General features: G+C 39.3%; 1 protein-coding gene across 1 annotated transcript in view; it reads left to right on the top strand.

Moving 5' to 3' along the window:
- LOC131697537 (multiple epidermal growth factor-like domains protein 9) overlaps positions 1-12,710 on the top strand; it is a 154,549-nt gene extending 141,839 nt beyond the window's left edge. The window contains exons 5-6 of the mRNA XM_058987114.1: positions 856-1,113; positions 6,527-12,710. Of these exons, the coding sequence (XP_058843097.1) occupies positions 856-1,113; positions 6,527-6,993 (725 nt within the window). The 3' untranslated portion in view covers positions 6,994-12,710. The remainder of the gene's footprint in view (positions 1-855; positions 1,114-6,526) is intronic.
- Positions 12,711-25,178: the final 12,468 nt, after the last annotated feature.

Genomic DNA, 25,178 nt, shown 5'->3' on the forward strand with positions numbered 1-25,178 from the left:
CTCACTGAGTCTGCCAATTACCGTGGAGCTTTTACAATCGCCAGGAAGTCAGAAACAATGATTTTCCAGTCAGGTCTTGGTGCCCCCATAATAACCTCTGAAAAACACTGTTCTGAGCTGTGGCAATATGTTGGGTATCTCTCCCTGTAACCAGTTTGCCACTGTTTTTTGAAGTACTCTCCGCCATCTTTCTAGATTTCTTTCTGCTTTTTGCTACAGCACGTGGGTAGACTAGATTAATCGATCAGTGATGTTTTTTAATCGATCAACACCCACAGGCATGATTTAATCTTTAATCGATTAAAACCCCCAAGATAGATAGATAGATAGATAGATATATCTATATCTATATCTAGCCTGTATGTAAGAGGGTATTTTTTTTCTTATGTTCTTATCCAGAGGACACAGTTAAATTAAGTAGATGTAGACTTAGGACAGAGGGAAGGAGACACTTCTTCACATAGAGAGTGGTGAGGGGATGAATCACTTAAGATCCACATTGATAAAGTTTTGAGATCAATAACCTATTAAGAACTGGACCAGCGTAGGTGGGCAGAATTGGCTCCTCTCACTTTGTACATTTTCTTTTCAAAGTTTCACAACATTTTATTTAGATACTAACTGTTTTTTCTGTTGCAGAGATACATACCCCATATTTCATTTTCTGTATGAAAAAATACATATTTTGCTGTATATTAGTGGCAAAAACACTTGTGTAATATACTAAAAGTTGTCATTGCTATTAAGTTCTGAATACATTTTGTATAAAGGTTAATGAGGATATAACAATGTTAGTTCGGGTTTGAGTAATAAACTGTGTAGTCTAATGACTTGTGCCGGTTACTTTTGTTACAGACACCAATGGACAGCCTGTATGCGACCAGTGCCAGCTTCAGTACAAAGGACCTCACTGTGACAAGTGCAAGGATGGGTATTACAGCTCCGACAGCATCTGCATACTGTGTGAGTGCAATGGGAATGTGGACCCCAGGACATCACCACGCGTCTGCGACCCTGACACAGGCCAGTGCCTGAACTGTTTCAATAACACTGCTGGCGAGCACTGTGAGAAATGCGCGGAGGGATACGTCGGAGAGGACTGCAGTGAACTCTGTAAGGGTGGTTGTTTTCTGTTGAAATATTCAACAAGGATAATAATAGTGTTATCCTTGTATTATCCTAATAATAGTATGTATTTTGTTTGGATAAAGAACCATAACGGGTGTAACTGAATTATTTATGTTCCATTGTTGAATTTTGCTGAAAATGTCGCTTCATTTAAGAGTTAAAGGAAAACATGAAACCGATTTATGTATAGAAAGTGATTATAGCGTTGCCTGTGTCCTTGGCAGAGGACATTCATGGTATCTTGTTTATTCAAGTTCTTACAATTGGAGGGCCTTTAACCTGGCAGATAAAGGCATGCAGGGGTTGCACGGTTTGGGACTGAACCCTATAAGAAAATAGTGAACCAGGTTGTATTTCTAGTTGGGGTCGTGTATTTGTTGGTGCTGGAAACCCAGCACACCGTCGCTACATTGTTGTCAGAAGTGGAGGCGAGGCAAGTACTCCGGCATGCAATTGGAAGCTGGTAGGGGAGAGTGTAGAAAAACAAAACTTGACTCGCCCAAATAATTAGTATAGGCAAAACTAGATTGGCCCTGCATCAATGTTGAAGCTTTGGACGAAACTACACTGGCCCAAATGAATGGCATGGGCAAACCAGATTCACCCAGCATCGATTTTGAAGAGTTGGACAAAACTAGACTCGCCTGGGCTAGTCCCGAAATTCAGTGAAAACCTGTTGAAAAAACGGGTTTCACCCAGTCATCTTTTTCAAGTTCTGGGCCAATCTAGATTTGCCCAATTGGCCGCAGAGAGTGCCGAAAAAAGTGGTAACTTTGGGATTCGCCCAGAAGCCCTTGACGAAAACTAGATTGGCCCAGGCAAAACTAGACTGACCAGACCACCAGGTCTGGTCAGTCTAGGCAGTGGTACATTTAAGATCATGTGGTTGGTGAGTTGAACAGTTTGTAATGGGGCTCTGTTTCACCTGTTCCTTCATTCTGCTTGTATAAATAACTGATGCCCAGTTCATAGTATACTAAGCAAAATGTAATTTAAGTGAACACTACAGTGGGAACAATACTGCAGTCTATTATATACAGCAGAACAGAAATAATAGGACAAGGGAACAATTCTGATGATCACAGTTGCAGCAATAATGGTTCCCACCCTGTTGTATTACACCTCCCTTTCTACGTATACATCATTTATAACATTATGCCTTTAGGGATGTTTTAAAAGCCGATACAAGAATTGAGGTGTCCTAATTAAAGGTGTATAAATAAATAATTTGAAAATTATTTTGCGTGAAATTTGGATCGAGAAAGGAAAATTGTAAATGGTTTTTATTCACAATAAGAATAAATGCAATTGAGAGGAATGATAAGTTATCAGCGAGAACTGCCAGACTCTCTGTACAGCAAGGATAGTTTGCGTGTTTTCAGGGTATCAGCCAAAAGCACCATTTCACTTTTAATTTGTAGTTCCCAACACTCGTAGGTGAAATATAGAAAAAGAAGTCAATACCTGTCATACAGTAGAGAAATAAGTCGCCGAAGTAAGGTAAAAATGTCCTTCTTTTTTTGCAGATTTTTGCCTACCCCAGGCACTTTTGTCCACACACTGAGTTTGATGACAATGACAATTAACTTGATTTGTCAACATGGAAATATGCTAGGGAACACATTTATTTTGACGTCTGTATCATTTATATTAAACGATTTATTGATATTTTAAAATGGACTAATCGTGCTAAAATAAAATAAAACATTTTGAATACCCCAGGTAGTTTCATCCACGCATATGTATATTACAGGATATCTGAGTTTAATAACAATGAACTTGTTTTGTCAACATGGAAATATACTAGGAAAGGCACTTATTGTGATGTCTATGTAATTTATATTAAAAATATTTATTTCTGTTTTAAAATGGAACATTTTATAATATAAATATAAAAAAGGTCTAGCATGCGTGGGATTTGAAACTATAACCTTCAGCTACATGATTAGTTGAGAAAACAAGGAGTATTTTGAAAGATGAAGTCAACCAACTGAGAATTCGTGGGACTTATATTTTTGAGATTTTTTTGGAGATTTTTTTGAGTCATCTCATGATTCTGATCTTTATCTTTGAAAAAAGTATTTTTTTATTTTATTATTATTATTTGTTTATTTAGCGGACGCCTTTATCCAAGGCGACTTACAGAGACTGTGTGAACTATGCATCAGCTGCAGAATCACTTGCAACAACGTCTCACCCAAAAGACGGAGCACAAGGAGGTGACTTGCTTAGGGTCACACAGTGATTGGCGTAAGGAAGTACGGTTTCCTCTCGATACTGGTTGATGAGAGTGACAACATTTGTGGTCCCCACTGGACAAAAAGGAATGCTAATTTCTGAGAATTAGCTATGCTGAAGGATAGCCTATATATTTGATAATATATAGTAAAAATAAATAAATACATTAATAAATTTTGAAATAAATGAATACATAAATCAATACATAGACATTTATTTATTTTTTTATCTATCTGGATATTTATGTATTTATTTTTTCACTATCAGATATAAACACTGCCATATAATACTGTATGAAACGGAAATAAATACTCAATAGATCTTGTTCAATTGTATATTTGTGAAGATTTTTGTACATAATGGTCTTCATGCTTTCATATATTTTTACTTTCAAATTTAAAAATATATTGTAATGACCCAGACAATTGCTTTGTTGCAGGACTTGTTGTCTGTTCAGTTTGTCTCGTCTGTCTTTTAAGTTACATGTATTTTAAGGGGAACAGGTCACGTTGTCACTTAGCATGGGAAGGGGGAGTGAGTGAGTGAATGAGTGGGGAGAATGTGTTTTGCTGAACTTGAATGAGAAACTGCGGGTGCGACTCAGCGAGCGTGTGAGCTGTGACCGGAGAGAATATGCAGTGAAAGTGCCAAGATTAAAATGTAGGGTTATTATTTTGGTGCTGTGAATTCCGGCCCCTGACAGGAATTCTCTGTAGTTTCAAATAAAAAAAAAAACATTTTCAGAATTCAGCACCATCTCCCTGAGTACTACTTCCTAAACATGAAAATGTTACAATATACTAAATGAACGGATCAAGCTCATTATGATAGTTTGCAAAATCAGATGAAAGCTTTCAATACAATCAGGATAATACATAATCACTATTTACAAAATCTTGTTTGTCTCATTACTTGTTAAAAACTGTAACTTTACTGTTATACTACTTTCAAATGTTGTAAAATGGAAGGACAAACTCTGTGGCGTGAAAGCGAGGGCACCTGCATTGCAAGCTGCATTGGAAGCATGTCTTGGGTTCAATGAAAGCGAGGGTGTCTGCATTGCAAGGTGCATTGGAAGCATGTCTTGGGTTCAGTGAAAGCGAGGGTGTCTGCATTGCAAGCTGCATTGGAAGCATGTCTTGGGTTCAGTGAAAGCGAGGGCGTCTTCATTGCAAGCTGCATTGGAAGCATGTCTTGGGTTCAATTCCCACACAGGGTTTATATTGCAAACTTAATTTTTTTTTTTTTTGTATTTTATTTATGTGTAACAAACACATTTTTAATGTGTCAAAAACTGTAGTTGATATGAATGGAACATTCATTGAACATACATACTTTTGGACACATAACTTTAACGTGCATATATATATATATATATATATATATATATATATATATATATATATATATATATATATATATATAGGCAGGATTTGAGCCCTAACTAGTCATACTTTCACTCCAACTACATAACCGCTACACTACACAGATTCCCATCTTAACCCTTTCAACAGACTAGGCTACTATTTACATTTTACCCTGTCCAAACGGCAATACATTGCCTCAATATAGGCTGAACAATTTTGCTATTCCCGTAATATGTGTGTGTGTGTGTGTGTGTGTGTGTGTGAGAGTGTGTGTTATTATCCATTAAGTGAAAAAAGAAGTGATATCTGAAACAAAAACACATAGGATATGTGAAAAAACACCAAGTTATCAAAAGTGCCCAACCATTTAATGTGGAGATATCAAAAACACAAGCCAAGTTTCACGAAACCATTGCGGCAGCCTTGCCCAGCACAAAGCAAACAGGCAAAACTGTAAAACCAATGGGTGCCAAGTTAGAAGAAACAATTGGGGCAACCTTGACCCCCACCGCTTTTACAGTTGTGCCTGTTTGCATGGTGCTGGCCGAGGCTGCCCCAGTTGTGTATTCTAACTTAGCTTGCGTTTTTTTTTTATACAAGTTAGAAGAAACAATTGGAGCAACCCTGGCCCCAGTTGGTTTTACACTTTTGATAACTTGGCGTTTTTCACATTTCCAATGTGTTTAGATTCAAATAGGCAGTTGTTGCTCGCATTGTTCTCCCTGCAGCTGTTCGGAGCAAATTGTACAAGACAAAATCTACAAATTGCAGATGGTAATCTTAACTGATCAAGCCGCACAGGGAGTTACTGAAAAGGGAGTTACTGACAAAATCATTAACACTGGAAAACGTATATTCTTGTGTATTTAAAAAGAATGGCACTTTTACTAAGTGTGTAGGACAATCATATTTTATTTGAATTATGCAGTTAATTATTCCACTATTCCACCCAATTCTCATTGAATGAAATGTTATTTTCTCTTTTGAAAACAATGTATACTTAAAGGCTTATGTTTCAATGACATACTGAAGAAGGCACTAGCCGTAATGTTTGTCTACTTGACTTTCTTGTAAGTTTTGCCAGTGACATACTGTCAAATTTTAAAGACAAGAGAAAGTAAATGTCCTTGTTTCTATTACTAATCTGTTCAATCACATACACAGTAACGTTTTAAAAAAATACAGTAAGTAATTTGTAAGGTATTTGTAGTGGAGTCTGGTTGTATCAATCTATTGATTTACTTGTCAAGTTAAAATGACTACATGGTTATGGCTCATTCCATCTAGAACATTGCACTGTACAAACCATCCTATTATATTATATATTTAAGGTTATGATTTAGATTCATGGGTAGATGATCCTGGAATTGGGAAGCATTTATCTCTGGACAAAGCAACTAGTATTTGAATAAACCAGCTCTCCATTCAGGAAGAGCAGCGTAAGGTGGAGTAGTAGTGTTGCCATGTGTTCATGGTTTCTTGATAGACGAGCTTCAGCATTGGTCCTCAACCATCTGTTGTTATGACCAAGATTGCCAGTTTAGTCCCTTTGATTGGTAAGTGAGTTGCAGTGATGAGGCGACATTGAATTGAGTCAAAAAATGAATACAACTTTACAGGGGTAAAGAGCAATAGGAGTAAATATATAATTTACTCCTTTTGTAAAATTATTATTTTTGGGGTTTTGTACTAAAAGAAAATTGCCTAGTTTGTGTTGGGCCTAATTGACTGGAATAAAAAATAAGACACACTATAAAACAGGAAATGACATTATTTTGTATTTTCTCTTCTAGTAATTCCAACCACTGTTCCTCCGACAACACAAACCCCCACAACACTGTCAACCACCACCATGTCAACCGTGACGACTACCAACCTCACCATGCTGCTGACCACCCCCACCACCCATGCCGTCCTGCCCACTCTGCCCAGTGCCAGTGAGAACATCACCACAACCGCCACTGTCAGTGAGGTGTCCTGGACCCAGTTCAACATCATCATCCTGGCGGTCATCATTGTGCTGGTGGTAGTGCTCATGGGCTTTGTGGGGGGCGTCTACATGTACCGCGAATACCAGAACCGCAAACTTAACGCCCCCTTCTGGACCATCGAGCTCAAAGAGGACAACATCAGCTTCAGCAGCTACCACGACAGCATCCCCAATGCAGATGTATCAGGTTTGCTAGAGGACGAAGGGAATGAAGTGGCACCAAATGGACAACTATCCTTGAGTACTCCTATAAACATGTATAATGCTTAAACCCCATTCAAAAAAGACTTTATGAAAATAGACCAGCATTGTTTTTTTAATGTTCGATTATAACCGGGACTGGACATCTTGTGTAAGAGATGAAATATGTTTCGTGAAGACTACAAGGGAGCTGACGTGTTAGGAAGAACTCCCTAAAATGGATTGACACAGAGACATGTTCTCTAGTAGCACTGAACGGGAAGGTACTTGGAAACTGTGGTGCAAAGTGGGATTTACCTCACCTTCATAAAACTGGATATAACGCAGAAGATCAGGTCTCCTGTGTATCACCACAAAATATTATAACCAGTGGCCCTCAAAAATAAGTGACTGAATTCACTATAAAATTGCCCAGGCAATATTGGAACCCTTGTTTTCCAAGGGAACGCATAAGGCAGAGATGCAGTTGGTCAGACAACTGTTAAAGCAGCCTTACGTTTGCAAGTAAAAAAAAAAAAAAAAAAACTTGGTGGATAACTGCTTAAAAAAATATTTTTTGTGCAGATGTTGACCACAGACAGCTGCTGGTATAAAAACCAAGCACTGCACAAAGATGTTATACAAAAATTAAAAAATGACTAATGAATATTATTTAATTAATGGGGAACCTGTATGAACCTACAATAAGGGCAATGGCAATAAAGAGTTTCAGAAAAACAAATCAATGACATATAATTGATACAGCGTGTACTGCATATTGGGACTGTCTTAACCATGTCATTGCTTTTGTGTTTTAAGAAAGGCATAATGTGTACAGAAGAGGGCAGTATTGCTAAGGGCTGGGACCATTATTATGTGGTGTTCTGTATCCTTCTGTTGATATACATACTAAATGTCATGAAGGAGGGATGAACTGCAGTCAGCTGGGTAGCTCAGTGTGATAGAAGTTGCACAGAGAGTAAGAGACTTGGATTCATATCCAGAATCTGAAATATGTTTATGCTACTGTTTCTGATAACATATGCACAGACTGTGTACATAATCTAGAATATTTTCCCCAAATCAGAGTTTTCCAAAGCGTCTTAATCTATTACTTTGCTTGGGAACATTTGTTTGTTGCTTGCTGTCTTAGCAGATAAAACATTTAACAGAACTGAAGCCTGTTAACTGTTTGATCCATTCCCAGAGAGGTAAACTGCATGTGTAACTATGTCCTTGTATGATACCAAGTGTTCTAAGGTGGAAAGACCCTATAAAACATTGTGTAGTACAATCTTCCTTTTTAGCATTATAGTGTAGAGAGCTTCTATTGGAAACATGACATCGTCTACCCTTCACCAGACCCCCTTATGACTGTATTCCGTTATTATTATTATTAGTTTATCCAAGGCGACTTACAGAGACTAGGATGTGTGAACTATGCATCAGCTGCAGAGTCACTTACAATTACGTCTCACCCTAAAGACAGCACAAGGAGGTTAAGTGAATTGCTCAGTGGCTGAGGTGGGATTTGAACCGGGGACCTCCTGGTTACAAGCCCTTTTCTTTAACCACTGGACTACACAGCCTCATTGGAGTGATTACAAATGTATTTAACTGAGGGAGCTACAGATGTTTTTATAAAACTCGGAGCATGTTTGGAAAATTGGCCCTTAAGACATCAACAACTTTTGAGAGAATCCAGCTTCTAGGAAACAGACACTCACTGATGAGCCAAATGCCCTCCTCTTGTTCGAAATGCTTCTTATGTTCATTTTTACAGAATCAAGGTTTTAAATCACAATATGCTTGAATTTCCAGCCCTCCCTCGCTAGGAGAGAGGACTGAATGTATTGAATAAATACTAGTCAAACATACCCAGCTGTTGCAATACATTTCAAATGCATTAACTGAGGTGCACTTTATTGTAAAACGAAAAAAAAACATTACAAAAATGGACAGCTTCATTAAGTGTTGGTGGGCCCTCCATTGGCGTTGATCACTACAGTATACCTCAATAAAAATGTATATTTTGACCATACAACACAGATTGTTTATGAATAACAAACATGCTCCCTGAGAAGCAAACAAAAAGCTGTATTGAAACCCAACAAATTAGCATAGAGGTACATTGTATCCGTCTGTGTCAGACAGTTACATTGAGCGTGCTTCATTTATCCCCCTTTTTTGATAAAGCATTAGGACATTTTAAAAAGAAATGTATTTATGGATATAATTTAGTTCCACTAGGGTTTAATTTAACCTGGAAGCCGGCACAGCACTAGTTGTTCTACAGTGCTTTGCATAATTTAAGATCTAAAACATAAAAGAGAAAAACACATATAATAATAATAATAATAATAATAGTCTTTATTTTGTATAGCGCCTAAATGCAGTCATCTGAAAGCACTGAACAATTTAGAACAATAACACTAAAAACAACAAAACTAAATACAACAGATGCACAAGCATGTAGTTAAAAATAGCACAGATTATAAAATAAAACATTGCACAATGACATAAACCTAACCATGATGAAATGCCTGGACATAGAGATGCATTTTTAGTTGTTTTTTAAACGCTTCAGCAGTATTAGCGTCCTTGATCACCTGCGGAAGATTATTCCAAAGTCCAGGCGCATAACAGCAACAAGCCCCGTCATCCATAGAACGAAGCTTAACCTTTGGAATCCTTAACAGACCCGAATTCACAGAGCGAAGGTTACGTGTGGGAATGTACCTCGTTAACAAATCATATGTTACACTGAGAGTATGTTTCATTATGACTGTGGTGGTGCTCCATGTCAATTTTCAGAAATATCACCGTTATAACATGACCTGATTAGCAGTTGTTTTACAAGAAACATAACATTATTGTAACTGAGTTAATCATCAACCAGTCATTCTAGTAATGAAAGGATTACAGTACTGTAAAAAAAAGTGGTTATGTCAGCATGTCCTGTCCTGTGTGTTACTTACTGGTACCACAATATCTAAAACCATGTTAAAGGTATACATTGTATCATACATACCAGATATGGGAGACCTTTGACATTAGTTCCACAACATACTCTTGGCGTTGGCGTTTGAAAATTACTATTTCACAGAAAGGAAAGAGAAGATTTGATAGACTAAGCAGATAATATATTTTCTCATTGAATTAATTACTTTATTCAAAGTGTGTTTCCATAACCCTCATACTGAACATTGATGTAGTATTGGTAGATAACCCAATCTATAGTATTTTAGGACTGATATTTAAAATTCATAGATAATCTGATTTTGTAGGTGCAGCATTTTCTTTGGACTAAATTTCTAGGTATGAGTTCTGAAAACTGAATAAACTGCATAATATAATGCACCAACTTTTTCTTCAAATTCTCAACCCAGTTTTCTCCATTGTGCAAATTGTTGCTTGCGCTAAAGACAGAGCCAATCCACTGCCAGGGACGTTTGTTTTTGGTACTTGGCAGTTGAGTGGCGTGGGAGCGGAGGTGGAGTATCAACGCTTGCACACAGCGACCGTCTGTTTTCTATTGTTTCACAACTCTATTATAAGTGGTGTTTTTTTTTCTTACTGGAAAGCAGTGTTACCAAATCTGCGTATTATAAGCTGAGGTTTTTGGAATTGTTTTCAGAATGGTCACTTATTTTTGGGTTTCATTTAGAATGTAATAGAAATCACCCCTGGTAAGTAAATGATGATATCCATTTGGTCCTGCGTTTTTCTGTATATATGGTAAGATCGACTGGTGAATAGCAAATCACTGCATTTGATTTATTTTGCCCAAGCTCATTGCTGCTTTCTCGTCCCACTTGGGACTGCCATTTCTCCTACACATTGAATGCTTAGTAGAGTTTGTGTTGTGTAGTTGGTTGTAAAGTATCAGGCTATTTTAGTTTCTAATATGCCAAATATGTGGGTTAAATACGGCAAAACGTACTGTAAAGAGTGGGAGCAACAGAATAACCTATTAGATTAAACCAATGGTAGGAGACATCAGCCAGTCACATGTAGGTACTGTAAATTTGAAATACGTGCACATCAGCACAGATAAACACAAGAAAAATGCACATCCGTTGTCATCCATGCACCTTACAGATATTGGATTTACTGTGTCTAAATCTTGTGCAACCATGCGTCAAACAGAGCTTAAACTGGCCTGTTACGTTGCTTGCCACACAGAAGTTAGTTCTGTTGATCACCGGGGAGAGCTTGTTGGATCAGGTTTTGAGAAAGAAGTGAACCTGCATTGTACACAGTGTATGGCATTGATAAACAACGCTATTGCACCCTGCACGTCCGCCGTTTTTAGTGTTGCTTTGGCAGGGGCAAACCTTGATAATGCACAGGAAACAAATCTAGAAGCAACTAAACAAGTACAATTAAGGCTTCCAGCAAATATTAGTCTGTGAAAATCCATGTCGGCATTTAGTCCACCAGTTATTCTCTCACAGGCCAAACCTTCTCTTGTGTCTGTCTCCATGCTGAGGATAGTTAAAGAGACTTGGGCATCATGGATGCTCACTATCAAGCCATCAACTTCCAGCAGTGGAAGACCAAGGATGACAAAAATGCATCAGAGTCCTGGGTAAAGGTTTACGACTGACCGATGCTAATGGTGAATAGTGCTGAACAGTGTTGTTTGCAGTCTCCCTACTGGCCATGCCTCTGGCAATGCTGATGTGCAACAAATGTTCCCTCAGATAAACATAATGAAGTCCAACCACAAGGACCATTGTGGGTAAGGAGTCTCTGACCTGCATACTGAAAGTCTGTTATGCTACAGCAACATGCTACAGCGTTTCAAAGTGAACATGTACCACAGTGAGGCAGCAGAAGCATCGGGGCCTAAAGATAGTGAGGACAACCAGGGTTTCTAGTTTTTCATGCTTTACAGGTAAGAAATAGTTTCGTATTGGTTTGAAAAAGGTGCAATATTTAGTTAAAGTTTATATATAGCTAGCAATAATAAACTAGCGACCTATTTACTTTCAATATGGCATCACTGTAATATATGTTGTGTTGTAGCATTTTACAGTAGTTGGACAACTTATCTTTAAGGCTTGCAGTCTGCCATCCGATGTGGGTTGGGCTTGTTTCAAAGGTTGACTGGGGTATTTTTCTGGTCTGACCTGGCAACACTGCTGTGCTCGAGCCTGGAAAAATTATCCTGGATTTCATGGCAGTATTTCGTATCGTAATACTTTGTATATGTTGTGGAATACGTGATTTGTAAACTTGTAACACTAGTACAGTACTTTTTCAGATAAACATGTTAAGAACAGTATTATTGTCATTGCTTGTGCCCCAGCACCTCTTCCTTTACAAATTAAGCACTGGCAGTACTGTAGATACTTATTGAAGCACAAGCATTGCATAATACATCTTGGAGTGTTCCGTGATATTTTAGAGTTAGTACTAATAAGTTTTCCCTTTGTATGGGTTAATACACAACCCTGGATTGTTTTGCACTTGGTATTGATGCTTTGGAATGTCATGCAATAAACCACTTTGGAAATGCTTAGTAATGGCTAGGAAGCATAGATTCTCAGGAAATGCCCCTATGTATATATGTAAATAAGAATGAAATGGTACTAGATGTGATTTACAGTATCATTGAATCTGAATATGAGAGATGCTGCTGGATTCACAATTGGAAATGGAACCATAACTAATAAAATCCCAGCCCTTCCTAGTTTTACCTCCCTTTATAATGATGTAAAAAGTTAAATGAATACCATGATGTACATATTGTGAACTAATATTGCATATATTTAATAAAACAGTTTTTTTTTTGTCCGTAATGCATTTTGTTATTTATTATCTTTGCCTTTGTATACATTTATGTTAGTATAATACCAAAACACACAGAATCTAGGACATTATCATGAATAATTTTATATATAAGTATATTTATTTAAATATATTAAGTTTAAGATCCAGAACATTTGACCAGAGAATACATTTTAAAATACATCAGGCCATCTAATGTTCTGTGGTTAGTCTAGCTAAGCTTTCTGTGCCATCCACGTCTCAATGTGCTAAATCTCTGGCTGTGGCAGCGGATGATAGCTTTCGAGTGGGCTCCAACAAGTTCTCTGTATTACTGATATGCTGTTCCACTTTCTCAGGGCAACTTCGATCGAGTGGAGTCCTCCTGGGAACACATAGCTCTTTATCTCAGAAAAAACCCAAATGGCACTCCCAAGCTGAATCAGACCTTCATTTCGCTGAGTTATGAAGCTGAAGCTGGTCCATTTTAGAAGTCTATACAGATTTCTACAGAGACACAAGTTCACTTTTTGGTCTTGGTTCTTGTCACTTCAGAATGGGGATGTACTCCTCAACCTTCTCAAGTTGCCTGCTCTTCCTTGCTTTCTCCCAGGATGTTCTCAAACGCTGCACGGAAGTTAAAGGCACTAAAGGTCTTCCTGTACCTCGGTGATCTCAGAAAGCGCATAAGATGACTTGGACAGACCTCTATTCTGAAGTCATCATGTCATCCTCCTCCGGAACTTTTCTTTTGAAAGACAACTTGTTTATAACAACAGCTTGTTTACAGCCCTTCTTTTTCCATCCAGCTGAAGAAGGACTTGTAGTCTGAAACATCCAGATATAATTGATTTTTGTAATCAATTATTAACATTTATGTACCTACATTTCCTTTTTCCTTTTGATTTTTGCTCCTTTTTGTACACAGCAGTTTTCCTTTTTTGTAGGCCCGACTGGGAGGGACCAGAGGTAATCCAGGATGCTCACCACTGGACAGGACAGGGGGTCTAGCTCTGTGCCCTGACACCAAATGGAAAATCTCATCAATATGAAGGTGTAGCACTGGTGGGTCAACTGCTTCTGAGAGACCTGAACGACATGCAGATAATATTCTTTTTCCCTTTAATTCTGGCCAGGTCTTTAAGCTTGCTCCTCCTACTCACCTTGGTATCCTCCTCGACACAGGCCTGTGACGTCTGATCTTACACACTGGAAGCAAGAATCGGTGTGCCATGTGCCAGGGGAGGTCGGTGGGTTGTTTGATGTGTCTCATATACCACTCCTAGAACTACGGTTACGTGTGAGCAACCCTCATGTCTAGGGATGTGGATAAGGTAAAATATCCACACTTACGGCAGACTCTTAGCAGTTCTCTAGGATGAGGGGTAAAGGTGCAAACCGCCTATTTAGGAAAAAGAGACTGCAGAACCAAGGCTGCAAGACAAGCATCCCAGTGTAACTCAAGGTGGATATGGTAATGGGAGGTACAGGTGTGTGCTGACTTTCAGACTTCCAGGCAGCAGCCCTGCAGATTTCTGGATAGGAATATCCCTAGAAGCAGCCCTTGAGGCAACAGTGTATCTGGTGGAATGAGCCTTAAGCCCTGCTGCAGGCTCCCTACCAGCCAACCTATATGGTTATTTGAATGCTTTGAAATGCTGGAAAATGATTATAGTGCATTGAGATATGTCAGTTACTATCATACTTGCACTGAGATCAAAATATAGTTGTATTTTTGTAAAGTTGATACGGTTCTGCAGCCTGACGTGGGTGTGTATGTGTTGAATTGTACATGTATATCCATTTATAATCATGTAGTTTCCCATTGTACCAATTGCTGCCAACAAGAACAGTGCTACTTCACATACATCTGACTTTAATATTTAACAATGAAAATGAGCTCATAGCTAAATCTGGGTGCAGTACATATTTTACATGTTATAAATGTTAAAAATGGTATGTTGTCCCCGTGAAATAAATCAGTCTTTTCATTTTCATTTAAAAATAGGAGGCAAGGCAAGAGGGGTATGGGAGTCCTCCCCCAGCGTGGGTGCAGGATGCAATGCCCCCCCACAGAAAACCAATTTCAGGGTTTTGCAGGGGTCTAAAACTGCATATCATGGGTCTAAATATGTGCCTTAATGACCCACAATTCAAAAGAAGTGTAACTGGGTTTTTTTTATGATTTTAGGCATCGAGATTTAAAGAGCAAGTTAAAGTTACTTATATGTGCTTATGAAAAGCAATTACAAAATAATATAGTTATATTAGAATTGTAAAACCACAGACTTGTCTTAGCACACAGTACATTTAAAAGTAAGCAAACTCTATTTGGTTTTGCAATAATTTATTACACACAGAAAAAGTGGTGAAAGACAGAACCAGACATCAATGAAACAAAGAAATTATATTTCAGGCACAAAAACAAACAAGGTCACATTTATATAGATACCATAATACCAAGTGAGCCAGAAGAGAAGAATGCGAAGCAATTTCTAAATTAAAGACATAAGATAAGAAGCAGTATTAATTGGTAGTAAATTTAAATACAGAAAAGGTAATCCATCCGCAGTATTTTGTTTTCTATTTTTTTAATGCATTCCATTATTTCTTTTGCATTTTATACAAAAAAATGAAAAACACACATTTTAAGTGTCTAAAATTATTCATGGAACCAACCAGTCCTTACATTTATTTTTAGTCTTCCAAGATTCTGAGTATACATACCTTCCCGTGTGGTCATTTCTCATTAACTACCGAGTCTGAGAATGTGCAAGTGCATTAATAAATAATTGTAACAGGATTTGAAAGGAGTCCCTGTTGTAATTCGCCCTCCCGACCACCGGCAGCGCTGTGTAGGGCTGACCGTGATTGGGTCAGGAGGCTGAACTCTGACCAGACCAGAAGTTCCTGGTCGGGCGGCCATCTTGTCCTGATGCGGAACCACACGGCCGGCGAGTCCCATCATTGCAATCAGCTGTGCTGTGCTCGTCGATTGGCTGGCGTGGGGCAGCGAGCTGATTGCAGGGTGGGAATCGGCAGTATTTAAGCAGTGTGGTTTTGCCACTCGTAAACTACTTTATTTTTTTTTTCTTTTTGATTTGAACTGTTTTAGGTGGCTCATCTGGCAAAGTAGACTGCAATTTAGCTGGCTGGAAATGAGACGGCTGGAAATAAATAAACACATACATACATTTCCGACGGTACAAGTTATTTGATTTTAAGACCCTTCGTAAAGGTCGCCTACTAAGCACAACTCCATTTAAATGACTCAAACATTGTAATATTTCTCGATGACTAAGGCCAAGCTTGAAATAAAAGTGAACGATTTCTGACACATCTGCCATTCCTGTTCAGCTGACTGTCCAGCTGTAACCGGTACACAATGGAACAGCTACTAAATGAGTTCGCTTAAAGCCGTTTTCTTAAAGGAGCTCGGCGATAACGCCCTTCCAGGAGGACTGTTCACCCTGAATTGGAGCCTTAATATTGTACTGGAGGCTCTCACGAAGGCCCCGTTTGAGCCCATACACGCCATAGAGCTGAAGTACCTGTCTATGAAGACAGCCTTCCTCGTGGCTATCACCTCCGCTAAGCGGGTCAGTGAGCTGCAGGCGCTGTCTGTGCACAGCTCCTGCATGCGTATTGGGAGGATGGCAGCAGGGTGTCTCTGCGCACCAACTCTGCTTTCCTCCCCAGGGTGATCGCAGCCTTCCACGTTAATCAGTCTGTGGAACTGGAGTCTTTCCATCCACCTCCATTTGCTTCAACAGAGTATGAGAGATTGAATTTCCTCTGCCTAGTTCGGGCATTGAGATGCAACGCGCATAGGACAAGAGCTCTGCATCAGTCTGACCAGCTGTTCGCCTGTCACGGGACACGGACCCTAGGACAGCGCCTCTCTAAGCAGCGTCTGTCACATTGGATTGTGGATACAGTCTCGACTGCGTATAATGGTGCTGGCTTGCCCCCAGTTGGTAGCGTAGCCACACACTCCACTAGAGGGTTGGCTACATCTTGGGCCCTCTTCAGAGGTGCCTCGATGTCTGGTATTTGTAACTTAACATTCTTGTTTGACCAGAGAAATACAAACAGACAGAATTTCTTGGTTTTTAACCAGCTATCCGGGTGAGTGTTTTTGCTTTCATTCCATTCCAAAATAACCATGTATTGTTAACCTCTCTAAGAAGATATTTTTTTAAATGTCCTATTTAAAATAATTGTTGTTAAATATTATATATTAAATATTCATTCACCTTGCTGACTGACATGTTTTTATATTATTATTTTTTACTAATTATTAAAATTGGATGGTCTGCTGCGCTTGTGAAAGTATTAACAACTCAACTATCTACTCTCCTCCCTCCCCTCTCTGTCTACCCCAACTGTCCTGTTAGGTGACTTCAATATCCATCTCTCCAACCCCAGCCACTGTGCCGGATTCCTCCCTCTCCTTCACTCCTTCGACTTCTGTCTCTCTCCATCCCCCCCTACCCACAAAGCTGGCCGTCAACTGGACCTCACCTTCTCCAGGGCCTGCTGCCCCTCCACCCTCTCTGTCACCCCCCTGGACCTCTCTGATCACTATTTCATCTATTTTTCTCTGTCTCTCCCCTCTCTCCCTGCTCCTCATACCCCCACTGTCACCTCTCGCCGTAACCTCAGCTCTCTCTCCCCCTCTGTCCTTGCATCCACTGCTCTCTCTCCCCTCCCTCCTATCGACTCCTTCTCACAACTCTCTGTACACTCTGCTACCTCCACCCTTCTCCTCCCTCACCTCCTCCCTCGAACTCCCTCTGTCCCCTCACCTCCCGACCTGCTCGCCCCTCCCCTCCCTGGCTGGCTTCCCTGCGTCCGCCACCCGTCCGCTCCAGCTCATCCAGAACTCCGCTGCTCGCCTGGTGTTCTCTCTGTCTTGCTTCTCCCACGCAACTCCACTGCTCCGCTCACTCCACTGGCTCCCGATCATCGCTCGCATCCAGTTCAAGACTCTTGTACTAGCCTACAGATGCCTTGACCAGACTGCACCCAGCTACCTCCAGACCCTCATCGCTCCCTACACCCCCACTCGACCTCTCCTCTCCTCCTGCACTAGCTCTACCTCCTTTGCGCTCCCCTGCCTCCAGAGCCCGCTCCTGGTGGTGGAGTGACCTTCCTACAGATGTCAGGACTGCCCAGTCCCTGACCACCTTCCGGCGCCTCCTCAAGACTCACCTCTTCAGACAGCACCTGTAGAACTCCTCTGTTTTTCCCCCTGGACACTTATCACTCTTCCTTAAATGCGCTTTACTTGCTCTTTTCTGCCCCCTATTTCACTGCATTTAATCCTGTACTTTAGATTACTGTAATCTGTCAAGTGTTATTAAATCTGTAGTATTTTGTATTTAATTGTAATTTTTGTAATTTTTGTATTTTTTGTATTTTTGTAATTTAATTATATCCTGATGCAACTATCACTGACACTGTTATCTGCTCCATTATTGAATTGTATTTTGTCATACTTGTACTTGCTAGAACCAAAGTCATTGTATTTATCTTGCTCTTAATTGTATTATTACTTGTACTGTGATTCTTGAAATGTATTTGTGTACAACTGTAAATCGCCCTGGATAAGGGTGTCTGCTAAGAAATATATAATAATAATAATAATAATAATAATAATAATAATAATAATAATAATAATAATAACACTTATCAAGCCATTTGGTATGCATTCTGGGAGCTGTAGTTCAAACTGGAGAGCGTGTCTACATGATTGCATTGTTTACAGGCACCCCAGAACTACATATCCCAGAGTGGCCTGACGTGCAGGGGTGGGATTCCTTGCAAAGAGAATTTAATAAAGTCCCGGATGCTAGGCTGCTATCTTTTTTTATATTATAACTCATGAATCATTTAATATGTTTTCACCAAACCTTCGAAAGGCCCTACCTCAGCACAGACCACATGCACCTTTCTTGGATTGGTGCAGCAACTCAGTGCCATGTAGCCTGTACATGAGAGCAAAAAAACGCAAAAGTATAGGGCAAAAGGTGGGAGTTTTTACTAAAAAACGGCTATCTAGATGTCGGAAAATGCACAAGGTGGCTTCATGAAACCATCCACACTTTCACAGCATTGCAAGTCAATGGAAACATGCAAATCTGTGTGCAACTCTGACAAACCCTGCCAAAGTTATTAAAGTGCAAAGTTAGGGGTTTAACATTGAGAACCCAACTCAACCCTAAATATAGTGGCAGGGTAAATACCTGCCTGAATAAAATGTGTTGGTGGTTGGCAGGGATAGGGTTAATTTCTGTCCCTGCCAGATAAATGGGTGTGTGGCTGTGTTTATACCCGCTGAACACTACCCCTTAACTGTTTTCCTTCTTCCCATAATTTTCTAACCATATTCATGCGTGGGTCCAAAGCTCCACCCTCCTGTTGAGACAGCCCCCTCACTCTACATTATTTTGCCCCTGGGCTGCTCTGTTCCAAGTCTCTTATGGGCTACTTGCACATAACACTTCCATGTTGCAGTTTACCGATGCACCAATTTCCGGTCTACGCAAATTCCATTTTGTTTGTTGATGAGAAAATATGAAAATATGGAAATGTCCCTGTTTTACACTCTGTGCCTTCAGGAATGACCATTTCTGACCATAAGTGACGCACATAGGATGGCAAAAACATTATGTAGATTGCCAAAATGCAAGTTGGAAAAGGGGTTCAAGTTATATGTCTCCAGCTACCTCTGTGACTTTGAAGGTGAGTTAAGTTTTAGTAGTTAGATGTATTTCATTCTCATTTTATCTGTTTTTTCAATCTTTAATTTTAATATTATGTTACTCGACAGACTTTCAAATTGGTTAAGTTATCATATGTTGTTTTTCAGCTGTCATTATTTTTGTATAGTGCATGGTAAGTAATTATTTATACATTTCCTTTTCCCACTGTGTGCCTGTTATATTCTCTAGTGTTAAACAAAGACAAGCTGAGAGCAGAGATCAGTGTCAGGAGAAGCCACGTGATTTAAGAGTAGGGTGTAAAATTCATAGTTCCAGTTCTGTTCCTAGTTCTACTTGTTTTATCTTTAACACTACTAACTACTTACTTTTACTAACCACTAACTTGATAAAGCACTAAAATGTTATAAACAACTGTTTGTTTGACATTTATTTCATTCTTATTGAATAACAAGGCTCATGGTTTTGTGCAATGTGTTTTGTATGAATATACTAATGTTTATTTTAGGAGGCAGTGTGGTCCAGTGGTTAACGTCCAGGGCTTGTAACCAGAAGGTCACCGGTTCAAATCCCACCTCTGCCACTGACTGACTCACTGTGTGACCCTGAGCAAGTCACTTAACCTCCTTGTGCTCCATCCTGCGGATGAGATGTTAAATCAATGTGCTATTGTAAGTGACTCTGCATATAATGCACAGTTCACAGCCTACCTCGTAAAGTGCTTTGTGATGGTGGTCCACTATGAAAGGTGCTATATAAAGATATTATTATTATTATTATTATTATTATTATTAGTTGTATTTATCACAGGTGACATTAAGACATTCCAGTCCAGTGGTCTTGGTGAACAGTTGCTGTTCTTGCGCAGCAGACACTGCCTTCTATTTGCACTTCTATTCCAGACTGCACACTACACACAGCTTGGAATAGCAGTTGTCCCTCGGGTATTCAGTTGCAGTGAAACAGAACAGAAGTGGCATAAACCCAGAACAATGGTGAGTTAATATAGTACAAAATGTGCTGCAAATATATGTGTTTCAAGCAGCTGTTTATCAACCACATCTTCCCAATAACCAATATGTTGATATTAAGCGGGTTTGACTGTATTTGTACCAATGACATCCAACAGTTGTATAATTGTTATATTTAGGGTGTGAGACCAGGACCAGTGGACCACATGGTTGTGAGGAAACCCAACTCAAAAGAGCTGTCTGAAAGAGGAATAAGGTAAGCATAAATTTTGAACTGTGTGGACTTGTGATTCACCCTGATGCTTCTTGGCTAGGAGCTTCTTCAGATGGTGTTGTTTATGACCCACTAGAGAGGCCCTCTTTTGGTTGAAATTAAATGTCCAAATGTAAAGAGCTATGTTGATTGTAAATACCTAAAAATGCAACGTGGTGTTCTAACACAGCCATGCTTACTACTGGCAGGTACAAGGCCAGTTACGTATCACTGGGATGGAGTTGTGTGAATTTGTTGTTTGTTTTCAGGATGACATTTGGTACACCGCATTTACCGCAACCCCAGTGTTCTTAACGAGATCAAAATTAAAACCGATCATTTTTACTTTTATGTATATTTGTCAAAGTATCGGTCAATGAAAATATAAATTGAGATTTTATTGGAGGCCTTGAGTGTTCAAGCAGATTTTCACCTGAAATGATGTTATACGACGACAGTTGACAAAGATAATGTCATTGTCTTTTGGTAACCAGATATGGAAACGGTGATAGTGATTAAGTGTGTTGTATAGCAACAAATAATTCTCGACTCAGTTAAAGGTAGTACAGTTTATTATGCTAAAGAATGACCTATATACTGCTCCATCTCTCACTGCCTTCTGTCACCTCCGCTGCACCTGTAACTCTTGATGTACACATCCCACTATGCACTGCTCTTGCTCAGCCTACGTTATTGGGAGTCTTGGCCAAAATAGTATCCTTGCTATGCCTCCAAACTTTTAATTGTTTAATTTGCTGTGTCTCCATGTTGTATTTTAGTTTATAATTCGCACTAATTGTAAAATTACTTTAATTATTCTTGCAGTGTAATCTTGTATTACCCTGTAACACTTGTACGGAGCCATAGATAAAGGCTTTGGCTAAATCAACAGTAATAAAATGAAACTGTGAATTGTTTAACTTTTTAAAAGTACTTTTGTAATTGAACTTAATATCAATAAAATGATTTCTGTTTAATATACAATATGATACTTTTTTCTATAACGGTTTATGAAAGTTCTGTACTGTGAAAGTTTTTCATCCCTAAGTTTTTCTATTTAATCCAAGCTTTAACCAGTGGTTTGCACTGGTATTTTGTTAATAAACAAGCAACTGTGAACAGCTGGTTGATGCTTCCAGCTATGGACAAAGGAATGCGAGCGTCAAATAATTTATGTTCCGTTCAAGTGCTCAACATGAATCCTTAACCTGGCAAGCGACTGTGTCTCCAGGACTTCCTGCTCTGATATTTGTGTCTTTTTAGATAAAAAGGGGGTTCTGTAGATTTTGCAAGGCACCACGTCATCCACAAGAAATCCTTTATCTACCATTATGGCCATTTTTTGTTAGTAGAGGAATTTTGAAGAACAGGAGTTTTTAAAGATATCCTTGTCACTAACAGAACCAGCATACAAAGAGGACACAAATGTCACAGCACCATGTGAAGACATACCTAGCATACCTTTCATGGTACTGTGGGACTTATAATTAGAATACATCTCAATTTGTAAAACAAGGGAAGATGGTGTTTGACATCTAATTTCAGTGCAGTCAATGATGACTTGAGTGTCCGGATATTTCTGAAAAAACTCTGGCAAGCTGGCTTTAATTTCATCTGGAGACATCCATATACTGATTGAACCCAGCAGTGTGTACCAAAAATTGGCCCAGGTATTGATGATCCGGCTTACTGTCGATGGATAGATGTGAAAGCGAGAGCCCAAAACATTTTCTTTTAAATCCAGAGCCAGATATATCATGAATAAAAAACAAATCATCCAAGGGTGGAGTGACTGCACCTGTAGATTTAAAGCAACAAAAAAAAATAAAAGATAAAGAAAAGCAAAATGCCTTCCTTAAAATAAATAAATAAATAAAATGATATGTTAAAAATGATAAGTTCCACCGCTAATCTGAAAAAAATAATATTTTTCTAATCTAATAACTGTAAGTTATTATAAACGTACTATTGAGTTGTGTGTTGGCACTGGTAAGTCATCCACCCTTTTTGTAGCATTCAATGCTCGTGTAGCCCCCACAATTTTTCCAGTAGCTGGTTCAATCAGTCTCCAAAAGGCCATCAAATGATTGTATGTTGCAAACTCTGTTTAAGATATAAGAATAACACTGAATGCAAACATTATAAGTAACAGTTTCACAGGTTTATCGTTAAAAATTCTACTTCAACAACTGTATATATATAATATTAATAGCTGGCAACTGCAACAGGTAGTTATTGCACCCCAGTCCCATTCTGCTATAATAGGTATACACCTCTCTCTCCCTTTTATATATATAAAGAGAGAGATGAGGGCTCCCGAGTGGCGCATCCAGTAAAGGCGCTCCTCGCAGGATGTGCCCTATAGCCTGGAGATCGCTGGTTCGAATCCAGGCTATGTCACAGCTGACCGTGTCCGAGAGTTCCTAGGGGGCGGCGCACAATTGGCTGAGCGCTGCCCGGGTAGGGAGGGATTAGGTCGGCAGGGGAATCCACGGCTCACCGCGCATCAGCGACCCCTGTGGCCGATAGGGCGCCTGTGGCTCTGCAGTGGAGCCGCCAGATCTGTGTTGTCCTCCGGCACTATAGGTCTGGTGGCATTGCTGTGGATCTGCAGTGCGAAAAATGACGGCTTGGAAGGAGCACGTTTCGGAGGACGCGTGTTTCAGCCTCCGTTTCCTGAGTCGGCGGGGGGGTTGCGAGCGGTGAGCCGGGGATACAGATAATAATTGGGCATGCTAAATTGGGGTGAAAACCGGGGTAAAAATAATTGGCGACGACTAAATTAAAAAAAAAAAAAAAAAAGAGAGAGAGATGTGGGTACTATTGTAGGCAGTTAATATATTCTTATGAGAAATAAATTAAAGGACCTCCAAAAACTGTAGGGGATAAAGAGATACCTTAAATAGTCAAGATCTCGGTGGGACCTCTATAATAAACGGTGTCCTATTATAATGTACAAACCCGTTTTTAATATCGCTCTCTGAAAACGATGGCGGATTTACACGTTACAACAAGCCAAAAATAGACCACATTCCAGACTGTTCAAAGTTCATAAATCGTGCTTGTTCAACATGAGCGAATGACTCGATACTGGGAATCTCTTCTTAGAAAGATGGTATTTATTAAGCATGCAACAAAATAAGTTTGAAAATCACACAAAACAGTTACACAATTAATGTCACATTAAAAGCATTACAATGAGAACTAAGGTTTTAAACAACAATTTACCAAAGAAATATTAGTACATACTGACACAACAACAAGGGATTGCACAATACCTGAATAGATATTTTAGTATTGTATTGTTACCTAGCCTGGCAAGCAGTCACTTTCAGCTTTCTGTTACCTTGTGTTTCTCCAAGTGTCAGGGCCCCCAACCTTGATGGATAAATACTGAGAGCTGAGGGCTCCAGGTGCAGTCTTGTAGTTTCTTAGAATCTGAGCGAGCAGGGATCCGCGGTCAGGGGATAGCGCAGAGGGATAACGCAGGTCTGGGGCAAGCGTAGCGGGGTAGAGCTGGGGTCTCAGATTAGAGGGCAAGCGTAGGGGGGTAGAGCTGGGGACTAACGCAGAGGCTAGCGTAGGTCTGGGACAAGCGTAGGGGGTTAGAGCTGGGGACCAGGAGCTGGGGCTAAAGCAGGGGTTTTATACTTTTCAAACAAAGAGATTATTTGAATTTCCCGCTGCATGCTCTGATTGGCTATTTTGTAGCGAATGGGCTTGCAATCTTGATTGATTGCTCCCCCTTCCTCTGTCTAATTAGTTCTTTATCTTAATCTGGAAAGGGGAAACTTTTAGAACGTGCATAACTTTTGCGAAATAATTCAGATTTTATTCTGAATTCCCATTATTTTTACCATAAGAAATTACATTTCTTTAGACACCAAACATGTCTGGTTGCGACTTTGGTTGGACATTGCAAACAGTTTAACTCTCTTAGGGATTTATTACCTGGGTTATTCTATACTTGTTAGGCAATTTAAGAATAAAAACGCTTTCATCTTGTACTCATGGTGGTATTAAATCAATATGATGTGAAATTTGTCTTAAATCTCTAAAAATTTAAGCTATTTTTCTCTTTTCAGACTCCAATGCTAAACTACCTCTCTCACTAGATGGGTTAATTAAATCATGGAGACGGTTTTGATTAGCCTTTTGTTTCCTGAGTGCCTGGTGCATTCAAGGTGTTAGGTTGATCGTTATCTCTAGGCAAAGATAGACAAATTAGATTAAAGTTCATTCAATGTAGATTCCTGATAATATAGAATATCATAACATAAGAAAGTCCATGACATTTGCAATATATTTGAGATGACTATGTCTATAGAACCTACAGAGATTTAAATGCATTACACACTCATGCTTGTGTCTCTCCATTAATATCATACAGGAGAGACAAAAGCATTAGAGACTATTTGGTCCACAGTTCTATCCCTTCTGAAACAATACTTTAAAAGGCAATTTTCCTAGCAACAGATCTCATTGTGCTACCTGTAAATCTTCTATCACCATTAATGAACAGTTTACTTACACTACCAAGGGAAATTGTGT

Source organism: Acipenser ruthenus, chromosome 15 (genome assembly GCF_902713425.1).
Source record: "Acipenser ruthenus chromosome 15, fAciRut3.2 maternal haplotype, whole genome shotgun sequence".
NCBI classification, from domain to species: Eukaryota; Metazoa; Chordata; class Actinopteri; order Acipenseriformes; family Acipenseridae; genus Acipenser; species Acipenser ruthenus.